Genomic DNA, 23685 nt, shown 5'->3' with positions numbered 1-23685 from the left:
CCCCCACCCCCACCCCATCACCACCACTCCCCCCTCAGCAGGGGACAGAGGCTCCTTTGTGCTTCCCCCCCTCCGTCTCCTTCTTGTGAAACTTTAACTTTGTTTTTAAACTTGTTTTGCACCCCCCCTCCTGGAACGGCGAGAAGGCGTGTGAATAGAGAAGCAAATGGAGAAGAGGTGTTAGTAAGGTGAGGAGGAGGAGGAGGAAGAGGAGGGGAGCACCCAAAACCAAAAAGGCACACAGAGTCAAAGACAGACCCCAGGGGAAGTGAGGCTGGCGGCGCTCGGATGGTGAGGTGGCGGCGGGCGCGGCGCGCCCAACCCGCGCTGAGAACTCTGGGTGGAGGAGAGATGGATGATGGAAAGGTGGAGAAGGTGGAGAGGGTGGGAGGAGAATGGGGATGTGGGGAGGAAGTGGAGAAGATGAGGTGCCGTACACGGCGGGAGCGAAGGGATCTTCCACCTGATGTGGTGGTGTAAGCAAGGAGAAACACATGCGCGTTGATGCTAAGCTAATGTAGCCACGGAGTCCAATTAAGCGTTAAGTCCCTCTGTTCCGCACTTCCTGTTCGGGGTGTAAGCAAGGAGAAACACGTATGCGTTGATGCTAAGCTAATGTAGCGACGGAGTCCAATTATGCGTTAAGTCCTTCTGTTCCGCACTTCCTGTTTGGGCCTGAGCGCCACAGTGACATGCAGGAAGTGAGACACAAAACTCCATCTGCGCTGCTAAATATAAAGATGGCTGACAATCAGCAACACCAGAAGTTCAGAACAAGCCCAAAATTGGTCGTCTGAAAAAAAATTTGGATGTATATAATAGTCGATTGATTGTACTCCAGAGGAGGTGATACCCACGCTCGGTGCGGTAAGCTCCTCACATTGCGTTGAGCAAAATCATCATCTGACAACCATTTCCGATAAAGTTGATCAGCGATCGATCGGTATCTATGGAATACACAGGGTACTGTCTTTTAGCGGCTACTGTTGTACCTGTGTGAACGTCCTGTTTGAGGCTGAGCACTGCAGGGAAATGCAGGAAGTAGGAGTGTCTGTACAGAACCAGCAAGGATGGTGCTAAAGACTCCACGGGGCAAACAAACATGGCTGACGTCAGGACTGAACTCCAAAATCAATCATCGTCTGAAATAATTTACAAGAATTTTGATCGCCGATCAAAATTATGTGTCGATCAAATACAAGGGGTGGCACCGTTCAGCGGGTACTGCGGAACTTGTGAACTATGCAGTATCATACCACTTTAATGGATCCAGAGAAGACGCTATCAAAGATAGGTTTTATAAACTAGTAGTGAGCGCGTTCTTACCCGCCACTCGCTGAGCCACCAGACCTTCAACGTTGAAGCCTTCTTCTGGATCACAGTCCCTCAGCGGTGAGGCGGCGCCAGGACTCCTCAGGGGCTCGGGCAGCTCTGCGGCCGGCGCCGCCGGCGGGTAGGTGTTAATGGGCTTCAGCTGGAGGTGTCCGACTGCAGCTGGCGAGCCGCGCAATGATAGATTACTGTCCACTGACATAAATCCCTGTCTGGGTGTCGGTTCCGGCGTGATCAGCTTCCTGGGCAACGGCTGGGGTTGCTGAAGGGGGTGGCCAGAGCCAGGGCCGGCATCCCCCTCGTAGGATGGCCGGCTCTGGCTCTGGTAGAAGGACGGCTGCGTGGTCACGACGCCGCCGTTTTCCCTCAGGGGAACACTTTGGGACTTTGGCATGAGCGAGCGACCCGGCTCCAGGTCCAGCATCAGGAGGTTGAGCGTCTCGATGGATTGCTCGATCTCTTCCTGGGAGGTGCTGTGGCGGTGGAGGTACTGCGGAACACTCTGGTGGGCTGGCCTGGCCGCCATGGATGGGGGCGGGCTGAACGTAAGCCCTTCGGTCACCGGCTGCTCGGGCACGCCGAAACGCTGCCAGACATTGAGACCGCGCTGGACGGCGTCTCTGCTGCTGGTAGTACGGGCAGGCGCTGGCGGCATAGGCTCTGGGGCGAACACTTGCGAGCGGTACGTGCCACCATTTTGGGTATGGTTAAAGGATGGGGCCGGATCGGTGTGAACCAAAGTGGCACGAACCTGAGGCTGGGCTTTCTCCAGGGGCTTCTCTGGAACCGTGCGTTCCAGGTACAGCAGGTGGTCCTGCCCGTTGACACCTGACTCAGACTGGTAGTACAGGTCCGCCGGCGTGGCCCGACCCTCGGTCGACGAGAACGTGCCCAGACTGTCCACGCTGTTGCCCTCATGGCTGGTGGGCAGCTCGTCATCCAGAATGTCCGTCTCGCGGTCGATGCTGTTGTGACCGTTGACATGGACCTGGGCGGGCACCAGGTGAAGCATGCCTCCCACAGTGGAGTCCTGGGAGGGGGTCAGGTAGCCCTGTCGGTGCATGGGCCCCTCCAGTCCACTCAGGAGCTGCTCCAGCTCCTGTTTCTCCTGGGGACTGATGGACTGCTGGGCGTCAGGGGCTTGATGATGGGCCGGTGGCAGCTCCTCGCTCACGGGAACATGTTGCGGGATGACGGCAGGCGCCTGAAGGACTGTTGCTGCCTCATCTGTTCGGTCTGTCTTGATGGAGGCGGTGGAGTTCCCCGAATCGCTGCTCACCGACAGCGCGTGATCAACCGCCGGCAGGGAATGTTCGATAGCAGTGGGCGGGAGCCCGTTAGCGGTGACCGTCCCTTCAACAGACTCCTTTTTCCGCACTTTAGCATAGAGGCTGCCGTCCAGGGGCCCCTGGGTGTGGATGACCTCTGGAACGAGAGTGGGAAACAAGAGAACATCAGTATCTCATTAGGCAAAATCTCATCTCACTTTCACCTCGCGCAGAGAACACCGAGGCCACAAACTCGTGAGACGATAATGACACCAATGAGAGGGGCAATGGAAGCTAATGGATTAACAAAGTAGGGAAATGCTTTGTTGAAACGCAAAGTAAATAAAAATTTAGAGACGCTAAGGGGGAGCGGACAAATCCAATGACATATAAAAAATCCAAAAGGTCTACAGTAAGGTCTCAAAGGTCTAGGTAAACTACGAATGAAAGGCTCGTCGCAGTGGCTGGCTCTTGTATAGAAGAACGATGAGGTTCGGGCTGGTCCTGCCGTCGACCTTTTCCTGCCCGACCTCCAGGAAATGAACACGCTCCACAGAGCACCGCGAGGAAAATACGAAGGAATCAAGAGCTCTCCGGAGCCAGTCGGACCTAAACTGTACCATCTGTGTGTCGTCGGCATATCGGCAAAGCGGGATTTGATCGAGCCATGAATAGGATAAAGCTGCAGTTTTTTTTTTTTTTTCATGAACATACAAAGCGGACAGCTAAAGCCCCAGCAAAATACTGCAAGGGTGGAAAAAGCACTGCTGTATTCCTAAAATACTGCAGAGGTACATGTTTTTTTCCCTAAACAATCACAATACTCTTTTTCAGTATCTGGGAAATGTTAACAAAGCATTACTTAAGGTGATTTCAACACTCATCGACTCAAACCAGAGGCTAACAGTCCATGGTTAGCCTCAGCTAACAGTTCACAGTTAGCCTCAGCTAACATGCGACATAGCCTATCGTCTCAGGGAATCCAATCTATCAGTAAATGATCAACAAATCGATAAATGTTTTATAAAATTAGCTAACAGCTTACAATCGAAATTCCACAACACAAGTTCCATCCAAACATGGCCGCTGAAGACAGACAGAAAACTGACACCGCCATCTTGTTTCTGCAGCAACAGATAAGATCAAGCCACTCGCTAATCTCAAATTATTCGTATAGACAGGAATCGCTGGCATCCACGGCGCCCCCTGGAGCACAACGGGAAAAGTACGGACAAAATGGAGGAACCCGTGGAAGCGGGTGTTAGCATCAGCATTAGTATTAGCGGTAGCTATTCAGTAATTGTGATTCAAGTAATTCGCTGTCTCTGTGAGAACCCATCCCCCACCCACAACCAACACACACACACACCGGCAATGGCTTGAAAACACTCTCCTGGTGTGTGTGCGTGCGTGTGTGTGTTTTTTTGTCGAGATGCAGCGAACACAAACTCCACCCTGGACCGAAGGAGGAGGAGGGGAAGTCGGGTGGACCAATCAGAGGAATTTAGTCATGGCTGGAAAATCAGCCTCACTGAGCTGGAACCCCCCTCCCACCCGTCGTCCACAGCAACGCAAACACCAAACACACCCCAGAGTTCGCTGGGAAAAGACCGACGTGTGTGTGTGTGTGTGAGTGTGTGTTTGAGTGCATACCACCCCCCCCCCCCCAATTATAGGTGAGCCGACCCTCACCTCCACACAGGAAGTGGATGTGGTACAACTCATGCCCCTAGTGGCCGCAGCTGGAAACGCACTGTGACGCATTTTGACATAAAAAAAATAAATAAAACGCTTTTACTTTGAAAAAGAAAGGAAAAATGAGTAAAAGTATTCTATTTAAAGAAATATGTAAAATTGTTCCGGGGAGGGGCAGGGGTTTCTGTCATGCCCCTAGTGGACGCAGCTGGAATTGCACTTTGACAGATCAACAGGAAGGCACAGATAAAGACACGGAAAATTCTATTTAAAAAAAAAAGGCAGAAACGCACAGCGGCGCACTTTTGACATAGTACAAAATTGCTTTTAGTTTGAAAAAGAAAGGAAATGTAGCCTGAAAATTCTATTAGAAAAAAATTATAAAATTGTAAGGGAGGGTTCTGTCATGCCCCTCACAATACATGCCCCCAACGTGAAACACTGACATATTAAACAAAAAAAAAAATGCTTTTACTTTGAAAAAAAGGAAAAATAATAAAAATTGTTTCGAGGAATCGTAAGGTTTCCCTTCATACCCCTAGTGGCCACAGCTGGACACACACACTGACATATTTAAAAAAAAAAAAAACTTTTCTGTAATAAAAAAAAGGAAATAATACCTTGAAAATTCTATCAAATACAAAAAATGTGAAATTTTTTCGGGGTAGGATGGTGGCGTCTCTTATCTGAAATGACCAGTGACGCACTTTGACATATGAAAAGGGAGTCTATAAAAAAAGGCAAAGGCAGCAAACATTTTAATTTGAAGACAAAGGGGAAATCAGGATAAAAGGGGCAAATACTATTGAAAAAATAAAATATAAAAGATACATAACAATAATTAATAAAAATGTAATATAAGATAATTTAAATATGAAATTTTCACAGCAAAAAAATTAAAAAGTAAATAGGATCAATAAATGATTGAATTTATAAATGAACAAAAAAATAAGCTAAAATAAATGAAGTCAAAGAAAGCACATGAAAAATAGATGTAGACCTAGAGAAGTCCGGCTGGATAAAAAAAAAAAAAAACGTGCCAAAATAAAACGAAACATCTAAATGTTTTAATCTATTTAAAATTCAAAACCCCCTCCGACGCCCCCCAGGGTGATAAACTTAGACCCGAGCAGCAGCAGCAGCTCCTTGGGCTCTATTTACGGAGCTTTACGGCGCCCTCCAACCACCCCTGGACCTTCACCTTCCCCACCCAACTCCACCTCCTCCACCACCCGCTAAGATCTGCACTCACACACCCCAACTACTCCTTTTGGTGGAGGTTCTCCTACCTGGCTGAGCAGTGGGTGAATCCTCTGGTCTCCCACCCGGCTGCTAAGCTAAGCTAAGCTAAGCTAAGACAACACCCCCTCTCGTCTTACTAACATTGACTCTCTTCTTCCTCTTCCTCCTGGCTTCTCCTGAGCGTCTGGCGGGATGAGGAGAGGAGCTGCTGCTCACCGCCACTCTGCCGGTGTGTGTGTGAGGGTGTGTGAGGGTGGGAGGTCTGTCACAACAGTGTGTATGGGAGGTGTGTGTGTGTGTGTGTGTGGGGGGGGGGGGGGGGGGGCATTGAATTTCATGAGTATACATAGAGTGTGATAGAGGGCCTTTGAGGTGAGGCTGCAGGAATATCCCATTCAAAAATACTAACAAGAAATACTTCAATGTGTACTTTTGAGGTAAATATCAGTATCAGTATTATAGCACCTAATATCCCAAATACTTCATTCTTGTGCAAATTCTTGTCTGTGACGTCAAAAACTTGAGTTTTTGCGGTATTTTGGCAAGGAGTGGCGGAAAAAAAAAAATTAAATAAAATTTAATTTACATTTAAAAACAATAAATTAATGGTTGACAGCTAAATTTATGAAAAAAATTGGATAAAAAGAGGGTTAAATAAATGACGATGAAATTTGTAAACAGATAAAGACATAAATTAATTTGAAATGAATAAATGAAATCATATAAGATGAAATAAAGTACACAAATAAGTAAAGACATCAAAATAAATATATACTAAATAAAATAATTTAAAATACATATATATTAAAATACTACATAAAAGAAAAAAAATAAATTTGCGGTACAATAAATATATCAAAATAGATAAAATACATAAATAGGGTTCCAAAGGGTTCCTTTTGTGCCGAAGATTCACGGTTTCTCCTAGTGTGTCGAAGTGTGTTTGAGCAAGACACTGAACTCCTGGCGTTGGTGGACAGCAACCTACTGCTCATCCATGATGGGTTCATTGCAGAGAACGAATTTCCCCGCAGGGATAAATAAAGGATAAATTAAATGAATAAATAAGAAAAAATACATGAAATAAAATTAATCATTGAATCCCGAATCTTAATTTTGAAAGGGGAACATAGAAACACGTTCTTTTGAATCCAATGTAAAACTTTTTCTTTTTCCTTTACAAGCCCAGTGTTTTTAATCTCAGTCTGCAGCCAAAGAAAACAAAAAGAAAATCTGGGTCAAGAAAGGCAAAAAGCAGAGAAATAAAACAAGCAGCTGTTGGATTTGATATCCGCGTTGCGTTCGAGTGTCACTCGGTCCGGGAGAATATTAATCGCTGCATTTCCCGGTTGTCAGCGTGCATTCGGTTCTTCGCGCTGTCGCGTTCACACACACACACACACCTCGTAAATCACGGCAAAAAGCTCAGATGCGGCAAATGCGTGTAAAGCACACAATCTCCCATTGACAGTAAACACACCAGCGACACGGGACATTTACAGCAACAAGACTCTCCCATTCACACACACACACAAATCCCCCTCCCCTTTCCCCGCACTTGTGTTGGGAAACGCACTTGTAATGGAAAGAGCGGGTCGGTCCAACTGAGCCTCCCCACCACACACACACACACACACACACACACACACATACATGCACATACACACTCACTCACCTCCGCCCTGCTGCAGACAGATGGAGAAAACAGATCATAAAAAAAAGATGGCTGCATTAGCAGAATGTTAAAAAAGGCCTCATCGACCTTCGCCGCCACCGCCACGGTGTGTACCGTGAACACACATCCCCCCCAAAAATCCATGCAGCCAATCTTAGCCTCCCTTGCTCAGCTCGCTGTTTTACACTTCCACTTTGCCATGGCGCCTTAGCAAAAAAAAAAAAAAAAACGCTCACTGTGTCCTGTCTAAAACAGGCACTGAATGACCCCTGGGGATATTTCCAGGGTCTGGGCCTGAGGGCACAGTTGTGCGACCTCTGACCCCTGGGCACGGGGTCCCCTCTCAGCATCTGTGAGTGTGCGTCGAGCTACACTAGGCTACCGTCCATTGAGGCTAGATCCAGACAACTGGAGTGGAACTGGAACAGTTCAGGGAGCCGTGGTGTGTTCAGGTGCAAGTATAGCATGCTAGCGCTGGTAGCTAAGCACACGTTTGTTGCAGTTTCGCTAATTTAAAGTTTAAAGTTGTTCATCATATTGTCTCCATATTCTCAGTGGTGCGTTCAGGTGCGGCTCGGGAGTGACGGCGTCTCCACGGTGAAACGTTCACGGGCGATCGGACGGATGGGACGGGGATGAGGGTCAACCAATGCATCATCTCTGCACCTTGACAACACTGAAGCTCCAGAAAGGAAACATCTACTATCGATTAAGTTTGAACCTGGAGAACCAGTGGATTCTCTGATGTTCTCCGCGTTCTCCTGACTCGGTTCTCCATCCTGCTGACTGATTCTGGAGGGTGGGAGGATGACGAAGAACCCGAGGAGAGCATGCAGAGGGCCCACGGGGGGAAAACAGGCAGGAGAACATGGAGGATAATCCAAAATTGGTCAGGTTCTTCACTCCAGATGACATTTCAAGGACCTCCAACACACACACAGACACACGCACAAAGCCCCGCTGGTGGTTTGAATTGAGGAGGCAACAGTGGCTCTTGTTGGTCTTCTGTGAGTGTGTGTGTGTGTGTGTGTGTGTGTTGTGGAAAAGCTGGTTGCATGAATATCGTCTGCAGACGATAACAAAGGCCAGTGTTCTAACAAACTGAGATTCTCAGAAAACATGCACACACACACACACACACACACACACACACACACACACACGCACACACACACACACAGAGTCCCTTGACTCTTGTAAAGTTCATCTCCGGCGGTGGTTCTCATCCCGGGCTCAGAAGGAGCTCATTCACCGAGAGGCACAGAGGAAGACTGTGTTCGGGCTTCCTAGGAAGTGGCATCATGGGATTTGTAGTACTTTTTCTATTTATGTCTGGATAAAAACTACAAACGAGCTGATATTCAGTGAATAGAATGACTTATTGTGAATGACTTATTTGAAAAAAATCTGCAAATGAATGAGATAAAATTGAAAAATAGAGAAAATGTTTAAAATAAATTAAATTCTGCAGTAACTTAAAAAAATCCATGACTTAGCAACAAGTAAGCGCTGTACAGAGAGGCCCGATAAATACGTGAAAATAAAATAAATTGTATGGAAATCATATCAAATTAAATCAATTAAAATAGAAATTACAATATAATAAAGTAAAACAAAAAGTTTAAAAAAATTAAAGTTAAATTTAAAATAAAACATTGAAAATACAAAAAAAAATAAATACAATTAAATGAAATAAATAAATAAATGAATGAATTAATAAATAAATAGATAGAACAGAATGTTAATTCAATTAAATTAGAGATGAAGTAAAAGTTGAAAAAAAAAACTCGAAAATAATTAATTGAAAAAATATGGAAAAGTGTCCAAATAAAAATTCAATACAAAAGAAAAAGAAAAAGTGAGAGAATCTCAAAATCATTTAAATATCAGAAAAAAAAAATTAAAACAACAAATGAGAGAAAAATATGTAAAAATCTGTCGAAAAATGATTTATAATAATAAGAAGAATCATTTTAGAATAAGAAAAAAATATCACTGACAAGATAATCTGTGAACAAACTGCAAACTGATTTGTCTCAGCAGATAAGGGTTTTCTCCAGAGTTAGCCTGATTTCCATCCACAGTGGTTGAAGATGGGACGGCCCGGGATCCCCACAAAACACAAGGCGCTTGTTCTCCCCGTGTTTTCCTTCCGGAAAAGCCCTTGTCTGTCCATTGCCGGCGTTACGCAACCAGAGGCGGCGCCATGTTTGCAGTTAAAGCAGACAAGCTAATCTGATAGTACGGATGGGAGGAGGGCTCGGGTCGCCGCGACGACCGACAGCGGATCTAATTTTAGATTGAATCCTTCGGGGGACGAATGGCTTGATCTGCACCAATGACTCCGTCACCCTGGGAGACGGAAAGAGGATGAGGAACAGGTCCGGACCTTCAAAATAAAATGCTAAAACACTGATTTATGTGGTTCCAGGCAGGAGAACATGGAGAACCTCCCAAAAATCGCCCTAAATTTTCACAGTGGAACTTTGGTATAGTCTTTGAATGGTACGATCCGACCCCTGCAGGATAAGATACGGCCGTGGGAACAAATTAGGTCTCACTCTGACTAATGTTGACGGGACCAAAAAGGAAAAAATGTACCCCCTGGAAACAGAATGGGAACACACACACACACACACACAACCACACACACACACAACCACACACACAAACACTCACTGTGTTAAAACAGTTTCTCAGTTCACATCATTGTGTTTGATATTTTGATATTTAATTCTGTTTCCACTGAAATGTTGTACAAGGCATCTAAGAATTATAAGGAAACTACTGTTTATAAGGCCATCATTACATCTGATTGAAATTAACTAAATAATATCTACAAGACTCAATTGTTTGAAAATGGATTATTCCAAATTCCATGTGCAATAGTTGCTGTTACAAGATCTGTTTTAATTCATTAAAAATAAACAGTTCAATTATTGAAAATAATTTAAATAAATCTCTTAAATTCCCTTCTATTTATTTTATCTATTCTACATCATGATGCATCACACCAAGATGTTGTTGAATGCATTTATTAATTTTACAAAAAAGGTTGGTTGTTAATTAATTTAGAAATAATCAAAATAAATCTCTTAAATTCCTTGCTATGCTATTTTATTTTATCTTATTTTATTTTGTGCATTAGGGCAGAAAACTGTCAATGTCAACACACTCACTGTCCTGAAGTTTCTTAAAAAAAACGTAAGTAATGTGTTACATATTCACGAAGAAGGTGATGGGAACATGTGCACGTACACACACACACACACACACACACACACACACATACACACACAGAAACCCACAAAAATGTAAAAGTTTACCTTGTTAATGATGAACCCCGACCTCCTGCCGAGCCACTAGCTAACCAGCTAACCGAAGAAAAACATGGCCACCGCCTCCATCGCTCCTACGCACAAGCCGGTGTTCGCGGAAAAAACACCGGTGACCTCCGAGAGAGCTCGTGAACACACTGGACTGGCATCTCAGCACAAAGGAGCATCACAGGAGGAAGAGGAAGAGGAGGCCGGAGGCGGGAGGCTTTAACTCCTGCCGCTCGCTGCCGGCAGACGAGGCGCTGCCGCGCAGAAAAACAGACTTCTTAAAAAAAAAAAAAAAAAAACAGAACGCTCATTAGCTATTTTTGTACTCTGACTTCACAGCGGCGAATCATAAACCCAAGATTAATGTTAAATGAGCTGGTAATCCAGGGGTCAGGACCCTTCTCTCTCTCTGCAAGCTAGTCACCAGTTAGCTGTGGCTACAACTCAATCTGTGCACCAGCTCTGCTCCCGTCCTGACACAACACAAAAAATGCACATATGCCGCTAATCAGCTAGCAAGACACTGTGGAGATGCTCATTGTATTAGGCCTGTGGCCCGGGTGGCATCGACGTTGTTTCTCAGTTAGCATAGCAAAATCGAGGTGACACTTGATTGCAAACAATGGAGAACTTTAAGCACGGGGAAGCTTTCTGCGCCATCTTTCTGGTGCTAGAAAGAGCCAGAAAAGGCTAGCAATCATGCTAACACGTAGCATCCTCCGACCAATCAGTGGTCTGCTAATATATCGTTTTAGGATCTTGGAAACCTCACCAGAGCAGGTATTGGAGAAGTCCTCACGTTAACCCTTTCATTTGCACATCACATAGAGACCTTACACATGATGACAGACTCGTAAGCAAGTTCTAAAGAACTACAACTGTTAACTAGCACTGGTGTTATTTTTTTGTTTTGTTTTTTTAATGACGATGCGTTCAGGGTCCTTGTCCTGATGATGACACCATGTCTGAGAAGGTCCGACACGCACACAAACACACACACACACACACTCTCGGGCCAGACAGCTCTATTTTTCGCCGGGACTATTTTGGGCCACCACTTAGTACGACGCTTTTACGAGCCACGATAAAAAGGTAGCCAGGTGACCTTCGACCTTCAGACTGCCTGCTCGATAAATACAAAGGTGTCAGGGCCAAGAGAACGGCCTCTCTCGCAATGACGCCTCGTCCTTTCCTGTCAGAGGCCTGGGACGTCAGTGTCATCACACATTTAAAAACAAATGAGGCTTAAACAGCAAAATGCCAGCTTATTACAGGGTTATTTCAGGGTTATTACTAGGTTATTACAGGGTCATTACAGGGTTATTACCGGTGAACAATGTGAGCAGCAGGGGCATCTTTAACCCCCTTGCTCTTCTTTTATCATTTCCTCAAAAAACTTGGCACAAAAAAAGTATCTTTAAAAGCACAAAGTGACATTACTAGTGCAAATACTTTTTTATACTTGAAGTATGAGTCTTTATACTCCTGTACGCTGGACAAACAGTTAGAGGTACAAAGCAGCCAAGTTCTTGGGAGTACTCTGATGGGCCATCCAACATCTTCGGGGAGGCAATACAGCTAACAGACTCAGAACTAGAACAACAACTAGAACAAGTTCACCTGCAACGAGGACAACAATAAACAATGACAAAAAAGAAGATGACAACTATCACCAGACCGACTACTATAAGGCTATCCATCATGACAATAACAACAACACAAGAAACAACAACGACCAGAAACGTACAGCCAGAACAACTAGAACAACAATGCCAATAAGGAAAAGAACAACAATAAAAAACAACAGCAACAATGATGGCAAAACAAAGACAAAACAGCGGTAGCAAAAATGACAACAAAAACAACAGCAACAACTACAAAAACAACACTAAGAATCAAAAAACAACGACACTCATGACAACAACAGCAAAAATGATCAATATCGAGGACAACAAGAAAAATAACAACAAAGACAACAATATGAATAGTCAAGACAACAAAATAATAACAACCATGACAAAAAATAATGACAGTCACAACAGCAACAACATAATAACACCAACAACAGTAACAATGATTGTCACAACAGTGAGAAACCATAGTGACAAACCGATGATGATGACAACAACACAATGAAAACAACATCAATGACAACAACAAAGACAGCAACAAAACACAACAACCGAGGGAACAACACGAACAAAGACAACAAGAACGACAAACACAATAGCATCTCCAACAATTACAATAACATCAACAACAACAATCACAACAACCAAGACAACAAGACAAGGACAACAATAAAGACGACATTAACAACAAAAACAAAAACAATAATAACACAATGACAGCAGCAACATTGACATAAAAGACAACAAGACAGGCAACAACAAAGAAAACACCAACAGCATCAACAATGACAACAACACAAAGACAACATAGACAGTGCAAATAACATCAGTAACAACAAGGACAACAACAAGAACAACATTAATAATGACAACAAAGATAACAACCACAACAGTGATCAGAACACCTAAAACAAGATAGACAAGGAGAACAAAAACAAGGAAAACAGCAGCAACATTAAGGACTACAATAACAACAAAGACAGCAACAATACACAACAACAAGGACAACAACACCAACCAGGACAACAAAGATGATGACTCCAAAAAACAATGATGACAACAATGACAATAACAGAGATCACAACAGCAACACCAGGAACGAAGCTGGTAATGAGAGCAGCAACATCAATAAAAACAACAGCGACGACAGGGTCCAAAACAAAAAAAAAAGATAGACAAGGACAACAACGACAATAACAACAAGAACAACAGCATTAACAATGACAACAACACGAACAAAGACTGTGACAACAAGGAAGACAACGCTATTGAAGAGCAACCAAAATCAACAAGGTAGAAAAAGTAAATAATGAAAACAGCAACAATAACAAAGACAACAAGCACCACAGCAACAATTACACAGACACGATCCAAGACAATGACAATAATGACAACAGCGATCATAACAACAAGAAGGACAAGGACAACAACGATAAAGACGACAATTACAACAAGGAAAACAGCATCGAAACGACAACACCACAAGCAAAGACTACAACAACAAGAAAGACAACGATAAAGACAATTCCAAGGATGAAAGTGACAAAGCGACAACAAAAAAGTGACCAAAACAACAGAAACACCAAGATAGAAAAGGACAACAACAATGAAGACAACAACGAGCACTACAGCAACACAGACACGAACCGAGATGACAACTATAGTAATAACAACAACAACAACAACAACAACAACAACAGCAGCAGCAGAGAGGCACGCCTCTTCCCTTCTTTGGGTGAAGACAGTAAGTACCAGTGCGGTCGGGGAGCTACCGCCGCTCCGTCACCACGGAGACGGTCTTCCCCGACCCGCGGCGGCGCCCAGGAATGCCTCACACTGCGCTACGGGGCCACGACGGACGTTTTGGGTTCCCTGTGGTTGCGGCCCGGCCACAGGCGAGCCCGGCGGCGGAGGGCCGTATTCCCCAGAGGCCAGCGCCGCCGGGCTCGCCTGTCGCCGCCCTCCGGTTCCGAAGAAAAAACATTTTGGTGAAGGATGTGGGGGATCGGCCGTCAGATAGAGTGAAGAAAAACATACGTGACGGCTGCCCCCACAACCCACTGCTGGCAGAGCGCTCAGGGAACGTCAGACTCCACAGCGTCCTTGACTCACATTTATTTGATGGTGATCCCTAATAGTCAAGGTGAATTCACCTAACTTGCAATCACTGTGTTGGATCATAATCCAGAAACATGGTTGTATTTACCCCATATACACTCACTAGCTTATCCCCCATGACTTCACCATGACCCAGCCTCCCCTCCGTTGCCGTGGCGATTTCAAAACGATGAACGTGTGAAGATGCTTGCGACCTCATGACCTTGCAGGCTCCATTTCTGGTTTGTTTTGCAATTTTAAACAAAGGTCAGAGGGACGCTAGCTATATTTGAGGGTCGACACTTGGGCGCCGTGTTTTTCGCAAAGCTGGTCATGCGTGGTTGATGCTGCGGAAGCCTCTGTTTTGACACAAACAGCCGCGCTAAGATAAATACCCCGGAGTCGTGTTTCCGATTGAGGCCGTTTTATAGCAAACGTAAATCCGACATCCCAGAAACGCCAGCCTCCCTGCCAGCGTGAGCGGCGGTTCTGTGGTCGCTTCGGTATGTCGTCGCTAACATTAGCATCGCTCACATTCCTCGCCTTGTTATGCTGAGGGAGAAAGAGGCCAAGCATTTGTTTTGTTTGTTTTGGCCACTTCTTACAGTGAAGTTTATCTCTGGGTGCGACAAGAGCAAAAGAGCAGTGGGGAAAAACAAACAATTTCATTCATTCATTCATCCAGTCGTCAATAATCTGTAGCAATTGTTGCGCACTAAGTTGCTGGAGCCTTCCCCAGCTATGATTAAGAGACGGACAGGGTTCACCATGGATCTATCACAGGGCCAAATATGGAGGCATACAACTGTTCACCCCTTCATTCACACATCACATGAAGAACATTGACAACCAGACGTTCACGCTGTCATTCATATTTCATGTAGAGCCCCCAAAGATATAGGGAACCCCTTTGGGGAGTTCAGAACAACTACAATTGTTAGCTTGCGTGAACAAGACGGCAGCATTAGCACTGTGGTTCAACAAATCCCCTCTGTCAACGCAGTTATGGTGGACCTCTGCCAAGTGTTTGTGTGTATGTGTCAGTTCGCTCACCGTCCGCCGTGTCCTCGCAGCCCTGGTTGAAGTTCTCATAGGAGTCCCAGCGGATCAGAGGGTCCTGGGTGTTGTAGTCTACCGAGACGCTGGGCCCGTTCTCCAGGTGGTCCATACCTTGACCAGAGGTGCCAAAGAGACCGGAGCGGAAACGTGAATGTCCTTCGTGTTTGCCGTTCCGACAAGAAGCCCGCTCATCAAGATGGTGCGGGAGCGAGAACCCGATACCTCGATTCTTACCATGAATCTTCTCCGGCCCAAAGGAGAAGATAAACTCCACTTTCCCGTACTCTGGGAATCTTTCATCTGCAGGCCAGGAGAGAAGCAACAGGTAAGACATGAATATTTTGAGATGTTACGAAAAATAAAAAACTTGACCAACTTCACTCACGACTTGACCCACCTTTGAACGTCTCATCCAGCTCGTCCTTCCCGAAGACGATCCCGAGGTCGTGAATGGCACATGTGTGGAACTGGACCCGAAAAATCACATCTCGGCACGGCCCCCGATAGCGCTTGTGGTAGCACTTCAGCTATTAGGGGCGAGAAATCAAAAGTGTTTCTTCTTTTAATGCTAATGTAGTCATGATGGCTGGCTAGATTTAAATCCACCGTCTACGGCCTGCACTTCTATATTCCTATTTTTTTCAAACTTTTGAAGTTTTTACTGTAGCTCCTTAACAGCTGGGATTATGCTATCGCTAGCAACCGCTAAGTAGCACACGTTGCTCAAAAACAACTCATCACATTGCGGTCCTGAAGCTGCAGTGCAGGCTCCTGAGACAGCGTTCTTTAAGTCAGCGTTGAAAGGACACAAAGGCAACTACAGGACTACTGACCATGTCCTGTTAAAAAGCGCAAATTAGCATTTGTTTAAAGATCCTGAAGAAGTCACATGATATGGGGGAGACTTGAGGAACCAATGAGACTGGACCATGTGAGGAGTCTACAAGGTTTCTGAAGACCTTTTTTTGGGGGGGGCTACCTCTCTGGAACCACATCTGGTGTTAGCTTATGATGCTAGTAGCGGATGTTCACATGGCCAAAACTAGCCAAACGGAGACCAAGTTGGGGACAAAAAACAGACTGGGGGTCGACATCAGATGAGGACCGATGAAAATCGAAGACCAGATGAGGGCAAGACCCCCCCTCCCCCCCACGCTCTTCAACACTGGTATAACCCATTAGCTCGAGAGTAAGGAACATGCTAACCGATGCTTGTGGATTTGATGCGAAGAACATCCATGGAGAACATCAAGAATAATTTGCTGACTGCAAGTCCCACCCACCCACCGCCATCAGAGATGAATGGTGCAGACCACAGGCTCTGCAGTATCGCAAACGTTGGCACATTGGGCAGCATCCATTAGCCGCCGTTAAATAAAGGATGAGGATCAGTCCCAACGGAGCCTGATCCCACCTTCCTTAAGTGCTCCATTAAAACACCCTGATTTGGGACCCGAACCCCAAGGACAACCTGACACGAGCAGCTAGGACCACAAAAAGGCTGCGTCTGATCAAAAAAATGTATTATGATTAAATAGAAATAAAAGTTACCTTTAAAGCTAATCAAAAAAATTGACATTTATATATATATATATATATATATATATATATATATATATATATATATATATATTTATATATAATTATCTTAAGATTCCCCCCCAAAAGTTCTATACTTTAAGTGAAAATATTTATGAGTTACATAACTTGTTATTTTATTTACTACTGCGCCCATACTGCTACTTCTCCTACAAAATTAATAATAATGAAAATGGTTGTCAATAAAAATGAAGATGTGGACAATATTGTAATATGGACAGTATGTGTAAAAATTTAACATATGTAAGTATTGTAAGTACAACATTACGATAAATACAATAATTCCACTGAAGGAGCTGCACACACTCTGCTGGACGGAATCACACTGCTCTTCATCGCCCAGGTGGCACGCAACTACCTCCGCCAGCTTTTAGCATCATAGTTTCCAGTGTGTGTGTGAGTGTGTGTGTGTGTGGGCGTGTGTTTGAAAACCATAAACCGCTAAACTGCCCCATATTCATAAAACGTAAACTGCCTACGGGGGATTTCCTCTATAAATCTCAGTTAGCAGCCATCACAAGGGTGAAACAGAACCCATGGAACCTGTGGAACCTGTGGAACCCACACACACACACACACACACACACACACACACACACACACTCACAGACACACACGTTCTCCTGATTCTTACCAGGATGTCGCCCTTCAGCAGGAGCCCGGGTTCAATGGTGATGCAGATGCTGGTCTGGCCGTCGCCCTGCACGTTGCTGTGAGACAGAAGCACCACATCGCCCGTTACAATGAATTTGCAATACATAATTCTGCCGCAGCGTGTGTGTGTGTGTGTGTGTGTGTGTGTGTGTGTGTGTGTTTCATGCTAGCATAATCGCACACGCATGATACACACCCCACCCCGGAGAGCGTTATTGGCCTTAACGGTGGCCATCACAGCGCGTGAAGTGGAATTAGCATCTACACGATTGTCAGATCAAAGGGTGTGTGTGTGTGTGTGCGTGTGCGTGTGTGTGGCTGGAAAGAGGAGGGGTGCTAATGAGGAGCATGTGAAATGAAAATGTCCGGGAATGTGATCCGGGAGCTGAGTTTTCACACTTTCACACACGCGTTTGAGTACAAGGGCGTAAACATGTAAACATGTTTACATGCTAATTTGAGACAACGTTAAAAAGAGGCGGGGTTTAAGCCTGTCAATCACAGGCTCGGCCATCAATCACAGGGCCACATCTAAACCTCCAATGTTCATCTTGTCATCTTGTATCTATGTCATCTTGTATGTATGTGCATGTATGTTCATCTTGTCAACAGTGCAAAATTTGGAGTCTTGTCATTGCTTTTGGACTGTTTATGGACGCCCGAGCATCTGGAAACAACCCAGGCAGGAGAACTTGAGGAGAACCTGGTTGTACGTAGCCAAAAACAGAAGCTTCCCAGTTCACATTCCTGACACCAAAGAAAACTGTTCACCACAGTCTACTTTCATGTCGATACCAGTCCAGGTTTTTGCCATTTAGCACTAGCTGCTAGCGCTAAACACTAGACACGTCTACACCCGCCGGCGCTGCCAAGATGGACAAGAACTCACCAGATGTGTGCGCTGCACTGCTTTTCTTCAACGAGTACGCCATTGTATCCCTACAGAACCATGGTTCTGCCCTTTTTAAGACCCTGCTGTACTTTCACGCCTGCTCACATCCGTGCCCTCGCGTGGTCAGACTGCTCCTCGGCAGTGAGACCGTCCTGTGGCTACGGTTGCTATTTTATCGACTGTGGCGGGACGTTAGCAAAACAATGGACGCAATAATGGATGTCTCTCCTTACGAAGCAGGGTAACTAGAGTCAGGGAGGTAGGCTAAACACCGCAATGTCAAGTTAGACGAATGTGTAACCCAGTTCATGTTCTGGGTCAAGAGGGGTCAGAGCAGAGGCTGTAAAGGACGCCCAAGGGACTCCATGAAAACATCGGGTAGGACTACAGCTAAGGACTTACTAGATCCCGGATGTGTAGACGGGCTGCATGGCCTGGTAGATCTTCAGGAAGGGGCGACATCCTGAAACAAAGTTGGAGAATTAGATTGTTTGCACAGGAAACCCAAGCGGTGAACAGGTGATGGGTTGAGGGTACCATTCCACTCACCTCCCTTGGACTCAAAGTTGGGGATGCCGTGCATGATGACGTGGTGAAGGAAAAGGGGCTTGTTGTTGATCTTGATGTGGCCCGAGAGCAAACCGCTGAAGTACTCCACGTACCTGAGGGACGGAGACGAGGAAAGATAGAAGGAAAGGAGATTAGCAAGCGCCCTTGGCTCGATGCTTCACAAAACGAGAGTACAAGGGCAAGTCTCCAGAGGGACAACCTTTTTTCGGTGCAAGAATAAAAATGGAGCGCCCCCAAGAAGTCACTTAAGGACACCCCCATGCCCACCCCTCACCCTATCCATGGGTCTGCCTGCCCTTGCATCTGGATCAAGGGGAAGGCCTCCGGTCCGGCCAATCAAATCCACCGGACCAAATAAACAGGAAGTCTTTCTCTTAAAGACCTGCGTCATTGTGCAGATGCTCGCCCTTCATGCCCTTTGGGACCAGAAGGCGGGGTTCTTAATGGACTTGTCAATCATGGGGCCACATGATGTATAACTTGACTTTAACAGCCTCCAGGTGGTAGCTTGACAAGCTACATGGCGCCCGACTCCCCGCATGCACGCAGGTGTTGAAATGTATTCAAAAAATACACTCAAAGGAAACAAAAACCAAAGTTCATTCCTTCAGCCCGAGCACAGAGGGGTCTTTGTGAGATGGTTCACCCCGAGGTCAAACTCGGAGGGGAGGTGGACTGACCTTTTCTGTGAGGGCTGACCCACAGGGAGTACTTTGTCTTCATAGAAGCGCTTCATGGCGAAACGGTCCAGGGCCTGGTCAGCGCTGGGGGGAGAGAGGGGTCAAAAGTCAATAGATTGGCGAGTATAATAGATATAAAGATTTGTAACTCTAATCCCGACAAATGTAATCAGAGTAACCTAAAACCTGGATTTTTTAAAGCAAGGCGGGATTAGAGGAATCATTCATCTCAATCCAATTGTCCCTGAAGAGGCACGAGAAAGTAGATGCCTCTCCTCTGCTGTGGGAGGGGCTGAAATGCCACCAATCTGCTCGTTAGCTTAGCACACCGATAGGTAGCATGTAGCGTCATTAGCCGACAGATGTCATCCTATGTACATCTCAGGGATGCAAAACAGCCTCCTGCTCATGTCCTGGGAATACACAACCGGACACGGACGCAAATCAGTGCCGCATGTTAGGAAATCTCTGCGCCGTTTTGTATCCACTAGCTAACTTCACAGGATTGCAAAACTGCTACAACGTTTTGAAACGATGCGCAGAACTCCTTTTGGAAAACTGGTGTTTTTGAAGACACCCAGGTATCATTTGGTGCTCAGACGCGCCAGAGCTGAATTCCACGTTCCGTTAGAGCCAACACGGTGACGCAACTCCTTCGGCAGCCATTGGTTGGCTGCCCTCCCGACACGATCACAGTAAAATCCCACCCTTATTATTCAGGATCAAGAAGACTGATGTTTCCAGAAGGAGGAAACAAGACCAGGAAGCTGCCTCGTGTAGCACCTGTTCCTGACGTACCTGGCGGAGATGTTGCTGTAGTGCATGTAGGCGGCCACCACCACGCCGGTCCGCCCTCGGTTTCCCTGAAAGACACCCAACATTTGTAAATATTTGCCTGTTGTGTTTTTATGGAAACAATAAACAAAACATAATGTTGTTTATTATTGTATAGCATGTGAAGATAGATGCAAAGATTATTATTATTTCATTATTGTCTACATCACCCTGGATCACCCTTCACCCACTCACCAGTGACTTATATTCTTTATATCCCTGGAATTTCGGTGCAGAATAATATTGTCAGTTTCTGCCCTTAAAATAAGATACATAAATTATAAAGGAAGTTTTTTTTAAGCAAAAAAAGCTGTAAAAACAGCTTCTCCCCCTGTGGGCTTTTATTCGGAAGGCGTTCCCACCCCCCCCAGTAATTACTCACTTAATACATCTGCAAAACAAGCCCTTAATCTTATCTGCAATATCACGGGGCTGTTAAACGGACGATAAATAAATCTCGGGAGTTGCGGTAGATGCGCGAAACCATGATGAATGTCATAAAAAATAAAAATAATATTCCCTCGTTTGCTTTGGGCTGGGAGCTTTTTAAAATGAATGAGAGTTAACGGTCGTATGTCTATTTGTAGAAGAAAATAACGAATGAATACTTTTAATTTGATTGTGCGATGAAAAAACATAAATCAATCAATATGAAATTCACTAATGAGCTAATGAGTAGACCGTCCCAATCATAGACCGGATGAAAAAATTTTGTTTACGCCAACAAGAACATTCCGACTCCACATGAGAAGTTATGTATTTGCGTTCCCGTCACTGAAAAAATATGCATTGCCATGGCGACAAGTTGACCGCCCAGACCCCGCAGCTGGAGCGCCGCGAACACGGCGCCCGGGGGGAGATGACGGCAGCATCGTGCTGGGGTTAATGGCGGCAGTCGTCGTGGCAACTGCCTGCGTTTATGTCCTCCGGTTGCAAAACATTTTTATTTTGAGATTATGGGATGTATCACCACCAGGGGGCGATGTAGGGTGGGGTGAAACAGAATTCTACAAATATTCAGTATTCCAATTTGTTTTATTTGACTTTTTTATCTCATTAATCTATGTGTACTTGTCACCAATTATTACTGCAGTATTGGAGTCGCCATAATTGTAGTAGCATTGCAGTATTTGCTTTTTTCGGGGTTCCTGTAGTACCTCTAGTACTTGCTGATCATTTGCCAGGCCTGGAATACACTGTGGTACTTCAGTTTCTGATCGGACTACGAAATATAAACGTGCATGAAATACGCCTCGGCAGAGGGGACGAGCTAGCTGCTAACCGATAGTTCGCTAACTGTTGCTAACGGCCGCAGTCGTCATCCTAGGAGTTTTCTAGGCTATGCTGGGCTACAAAACACGAAAGAAAGCTGTTATTTTGGCGGGTTGGGAGCCGATTCATCTGTTTCCCATCAATTCTTGTGGGAAAATTAGTCTAGGCTAGTTAGTCTCCTCATGGATACCAAATCCCTGGCTTATAAACTGTTCAATAAGCGCCTGTTAGCATCTCTTTTTGCCCAGTTATGCAAAAAACACAGCTTTTACGCAGAGCCCCCGACTGGATCTTCTCTGGACCACGTGGCTAACCTTGTTGTGGATCACCACCACGTTGTGGCCGTCGGCGCTCAGCCACGTGTCCATGGCCTTGCAGATGCTGCAAATCTTGTCCAATGCCGGAGCGTGGTGGTCGGGCCAGCCGAAGTCCAGGACCTGGGGGGGGACGGCCGATTGGTTCAGTCCGGAGACGGGGTCAACATTGGGGGGAGGGGGTTCAAGATGGGGGATCTGTTTATTCTATTTACCTTCGGGTTCAATTGGTTGATGTCATAACGCTTCTCACTCAGGTTGAAGAGCTGATGAAGGAAGGGAAAATACACACACACACACACACACACACACACACACGCACACACACACACACACAAAGAGCATCACAGAAGGCCATTGTAACAACATGTTAACAACAAAAGGGACCCACAACAGCTTGTCAACAGATAAGGTTGCTATTACTGCATTAAAATGACAACTATAATAATGATATGACAATGATATCGGCCCTGTTATGATATCTATACGTATAAAATATATACTTTTTTCCGATTATTGTAATTGTAAGTACCAGTAGAATACCAGTACCCATCTTCAAGTAGAGTGAACTTGATAACGTGTTTCCTCTCTATAGCATTTAAACAATATGACTACTATCATCGTGATTATAAAAAAAATGAAAATTGTTGATAAAATGTTATTAGTTAATTTTTATAATTAATGTATATTTTTTAGATTTGACCATCAGGTTTGTCATGTAATTACCATAAATCATCTTGTATATTATCAGATGTTTGTACTCTTAACATTGTATAAAATTATAAATTTGTTTTTTTTGTTTTGTACCCATGTTGTAATAAATCCATTATCAACCTGTAGCTACTCGTGGCTGCTCAGTCACACGTCAGCACCTTGTGATTCCTGGAACGCCGCCGCTAACGGAGCGGAGAACCACAGGAAGCACCAACGGCCCGTTTCCGGGCCATTACGTAATCGGGCTTCATGCGAAACATCAGCTGATGACCTGCTGATCCACAGCCGCCTGAACTTCGGGTGACTTTTATTTTGAAAGGTGCCGCCAGATAGGAAGTGCCTACCAGGTAGTTGTGTCCGTGCTTGGAGCGCAGCATGGACGCCACCTCGCGCAGGTTGGAGGCGTAGCTTTGTTCCTCCACGCCAGTGGGGAAGGAGACGGAGATGATCCTCTCCGTGATGTAGACCAGGTCCAGCTCGTAGTTCTCGTCCAGGGCCTGCAGCAAACTCGCACTCCTACGCACGCACACACACACACACACACACACACACACACACACACACACACACACACAAACACACACACGCACACACACACACACACACACACACACACACACACAAAGGAGATGTTAGCTTTGTGCAAGAACGACACTTACCACTTACAATTGATCTAAAGCAACAACTACTACTAAGAACAAAAATAATCAATAATAATAATAATAAAAAATAAAGGTAACAATTGTGATTATTACAATAACAAGTAATACAAATACTAATAATGAAAATAATAACAATAGAAATTATCATAATAATAATTATAACAAAGCT

At 45.1% G+C, this 23685-nt stretch overlaps 1 protein-coding gene across 16 annotated transcripts in view; it reads right to left on the bottom strand.

Annotated features, from left to right (window-relative positions):
• The window catches only part of tns1b (tensin 1b), a 113274-nt gene that overhangs the window by 21152 nt on the left and 68437 nt on the right, over window positions 1-23685 (bottom strand). For 7 of the 16 annotated variants that reach the window (XM_086145387.1, XM_086145380.1, XM_086145384.1 and 4 more), the window contains 13 exons: window positions 23199-23370; window positions 22356-22406; window positions 22141-22263; window positions 20519-20583; window positions 19721-19804; window positions 19020-19132; window positions 18873-18933; window positions 17559-17634; window positions 15723-15852; window positions 15562-15625; window positions 15320-15444; window positions 1327-2757; window positions 259-336 (listed from right to left, as the gene is read on the bottom strand). In XM_086145387.1, the coding sequence (XP_086001513.1) occupies window positions 259-336; window positions 1327-2757; window positions 15320-15444; window positions 15562-15625; window positions 15723-15852; window positions 17559-17634; window positions 18873-18933; window positions 19020-19132; window positions 19721-19804; window positions 20519-20583; window positions 22141-22263; window positions 22356-22406; window positions 23199-23370 (2573 nt within the window). Of the gene's footprint in view, window positions 1-258; window positions 337-1326; window positions 2758-15319; window positions 15445-15559; window positions 15626-15722; window positions 15853-17558; window positions 17635-18872; window positions 18934-19019; window positions 19133-19720; window positions 19805-20518; window positions 20584-22140; window positions 22264-22355; window positions 22407-23198; window positions 23371-23685 lie in introns of all 16 variants that reach the window. The other 9 variants (XM_086145381.1, XM_086145395.1, XM_086145396.1 and 6 more) reach the window with 3 other exon arrangements.

Source organism: Fistularia commersonii, chromosome 4, assembly GCF_037954325.1.
Source record: "Fistularia commersonii isolate RoL2024-O1a breed Wild chromosome 4, RoL_Fcom_v1.0, whole genome shotgun sequence".
Classification (NCBI taxonomy): domain Eukaryota; kingdom Metazoa; phylum Chordata; class Actinopteri; order Syngnathiformes; family Fistulariidae; genus Fistularia; species Fistularia commersonii.
The sequence above is the reverse complement of the archived record's forward strand: the minus strand, read 5'-3'. Positions and strand labels throughout refer to the sequence as shown.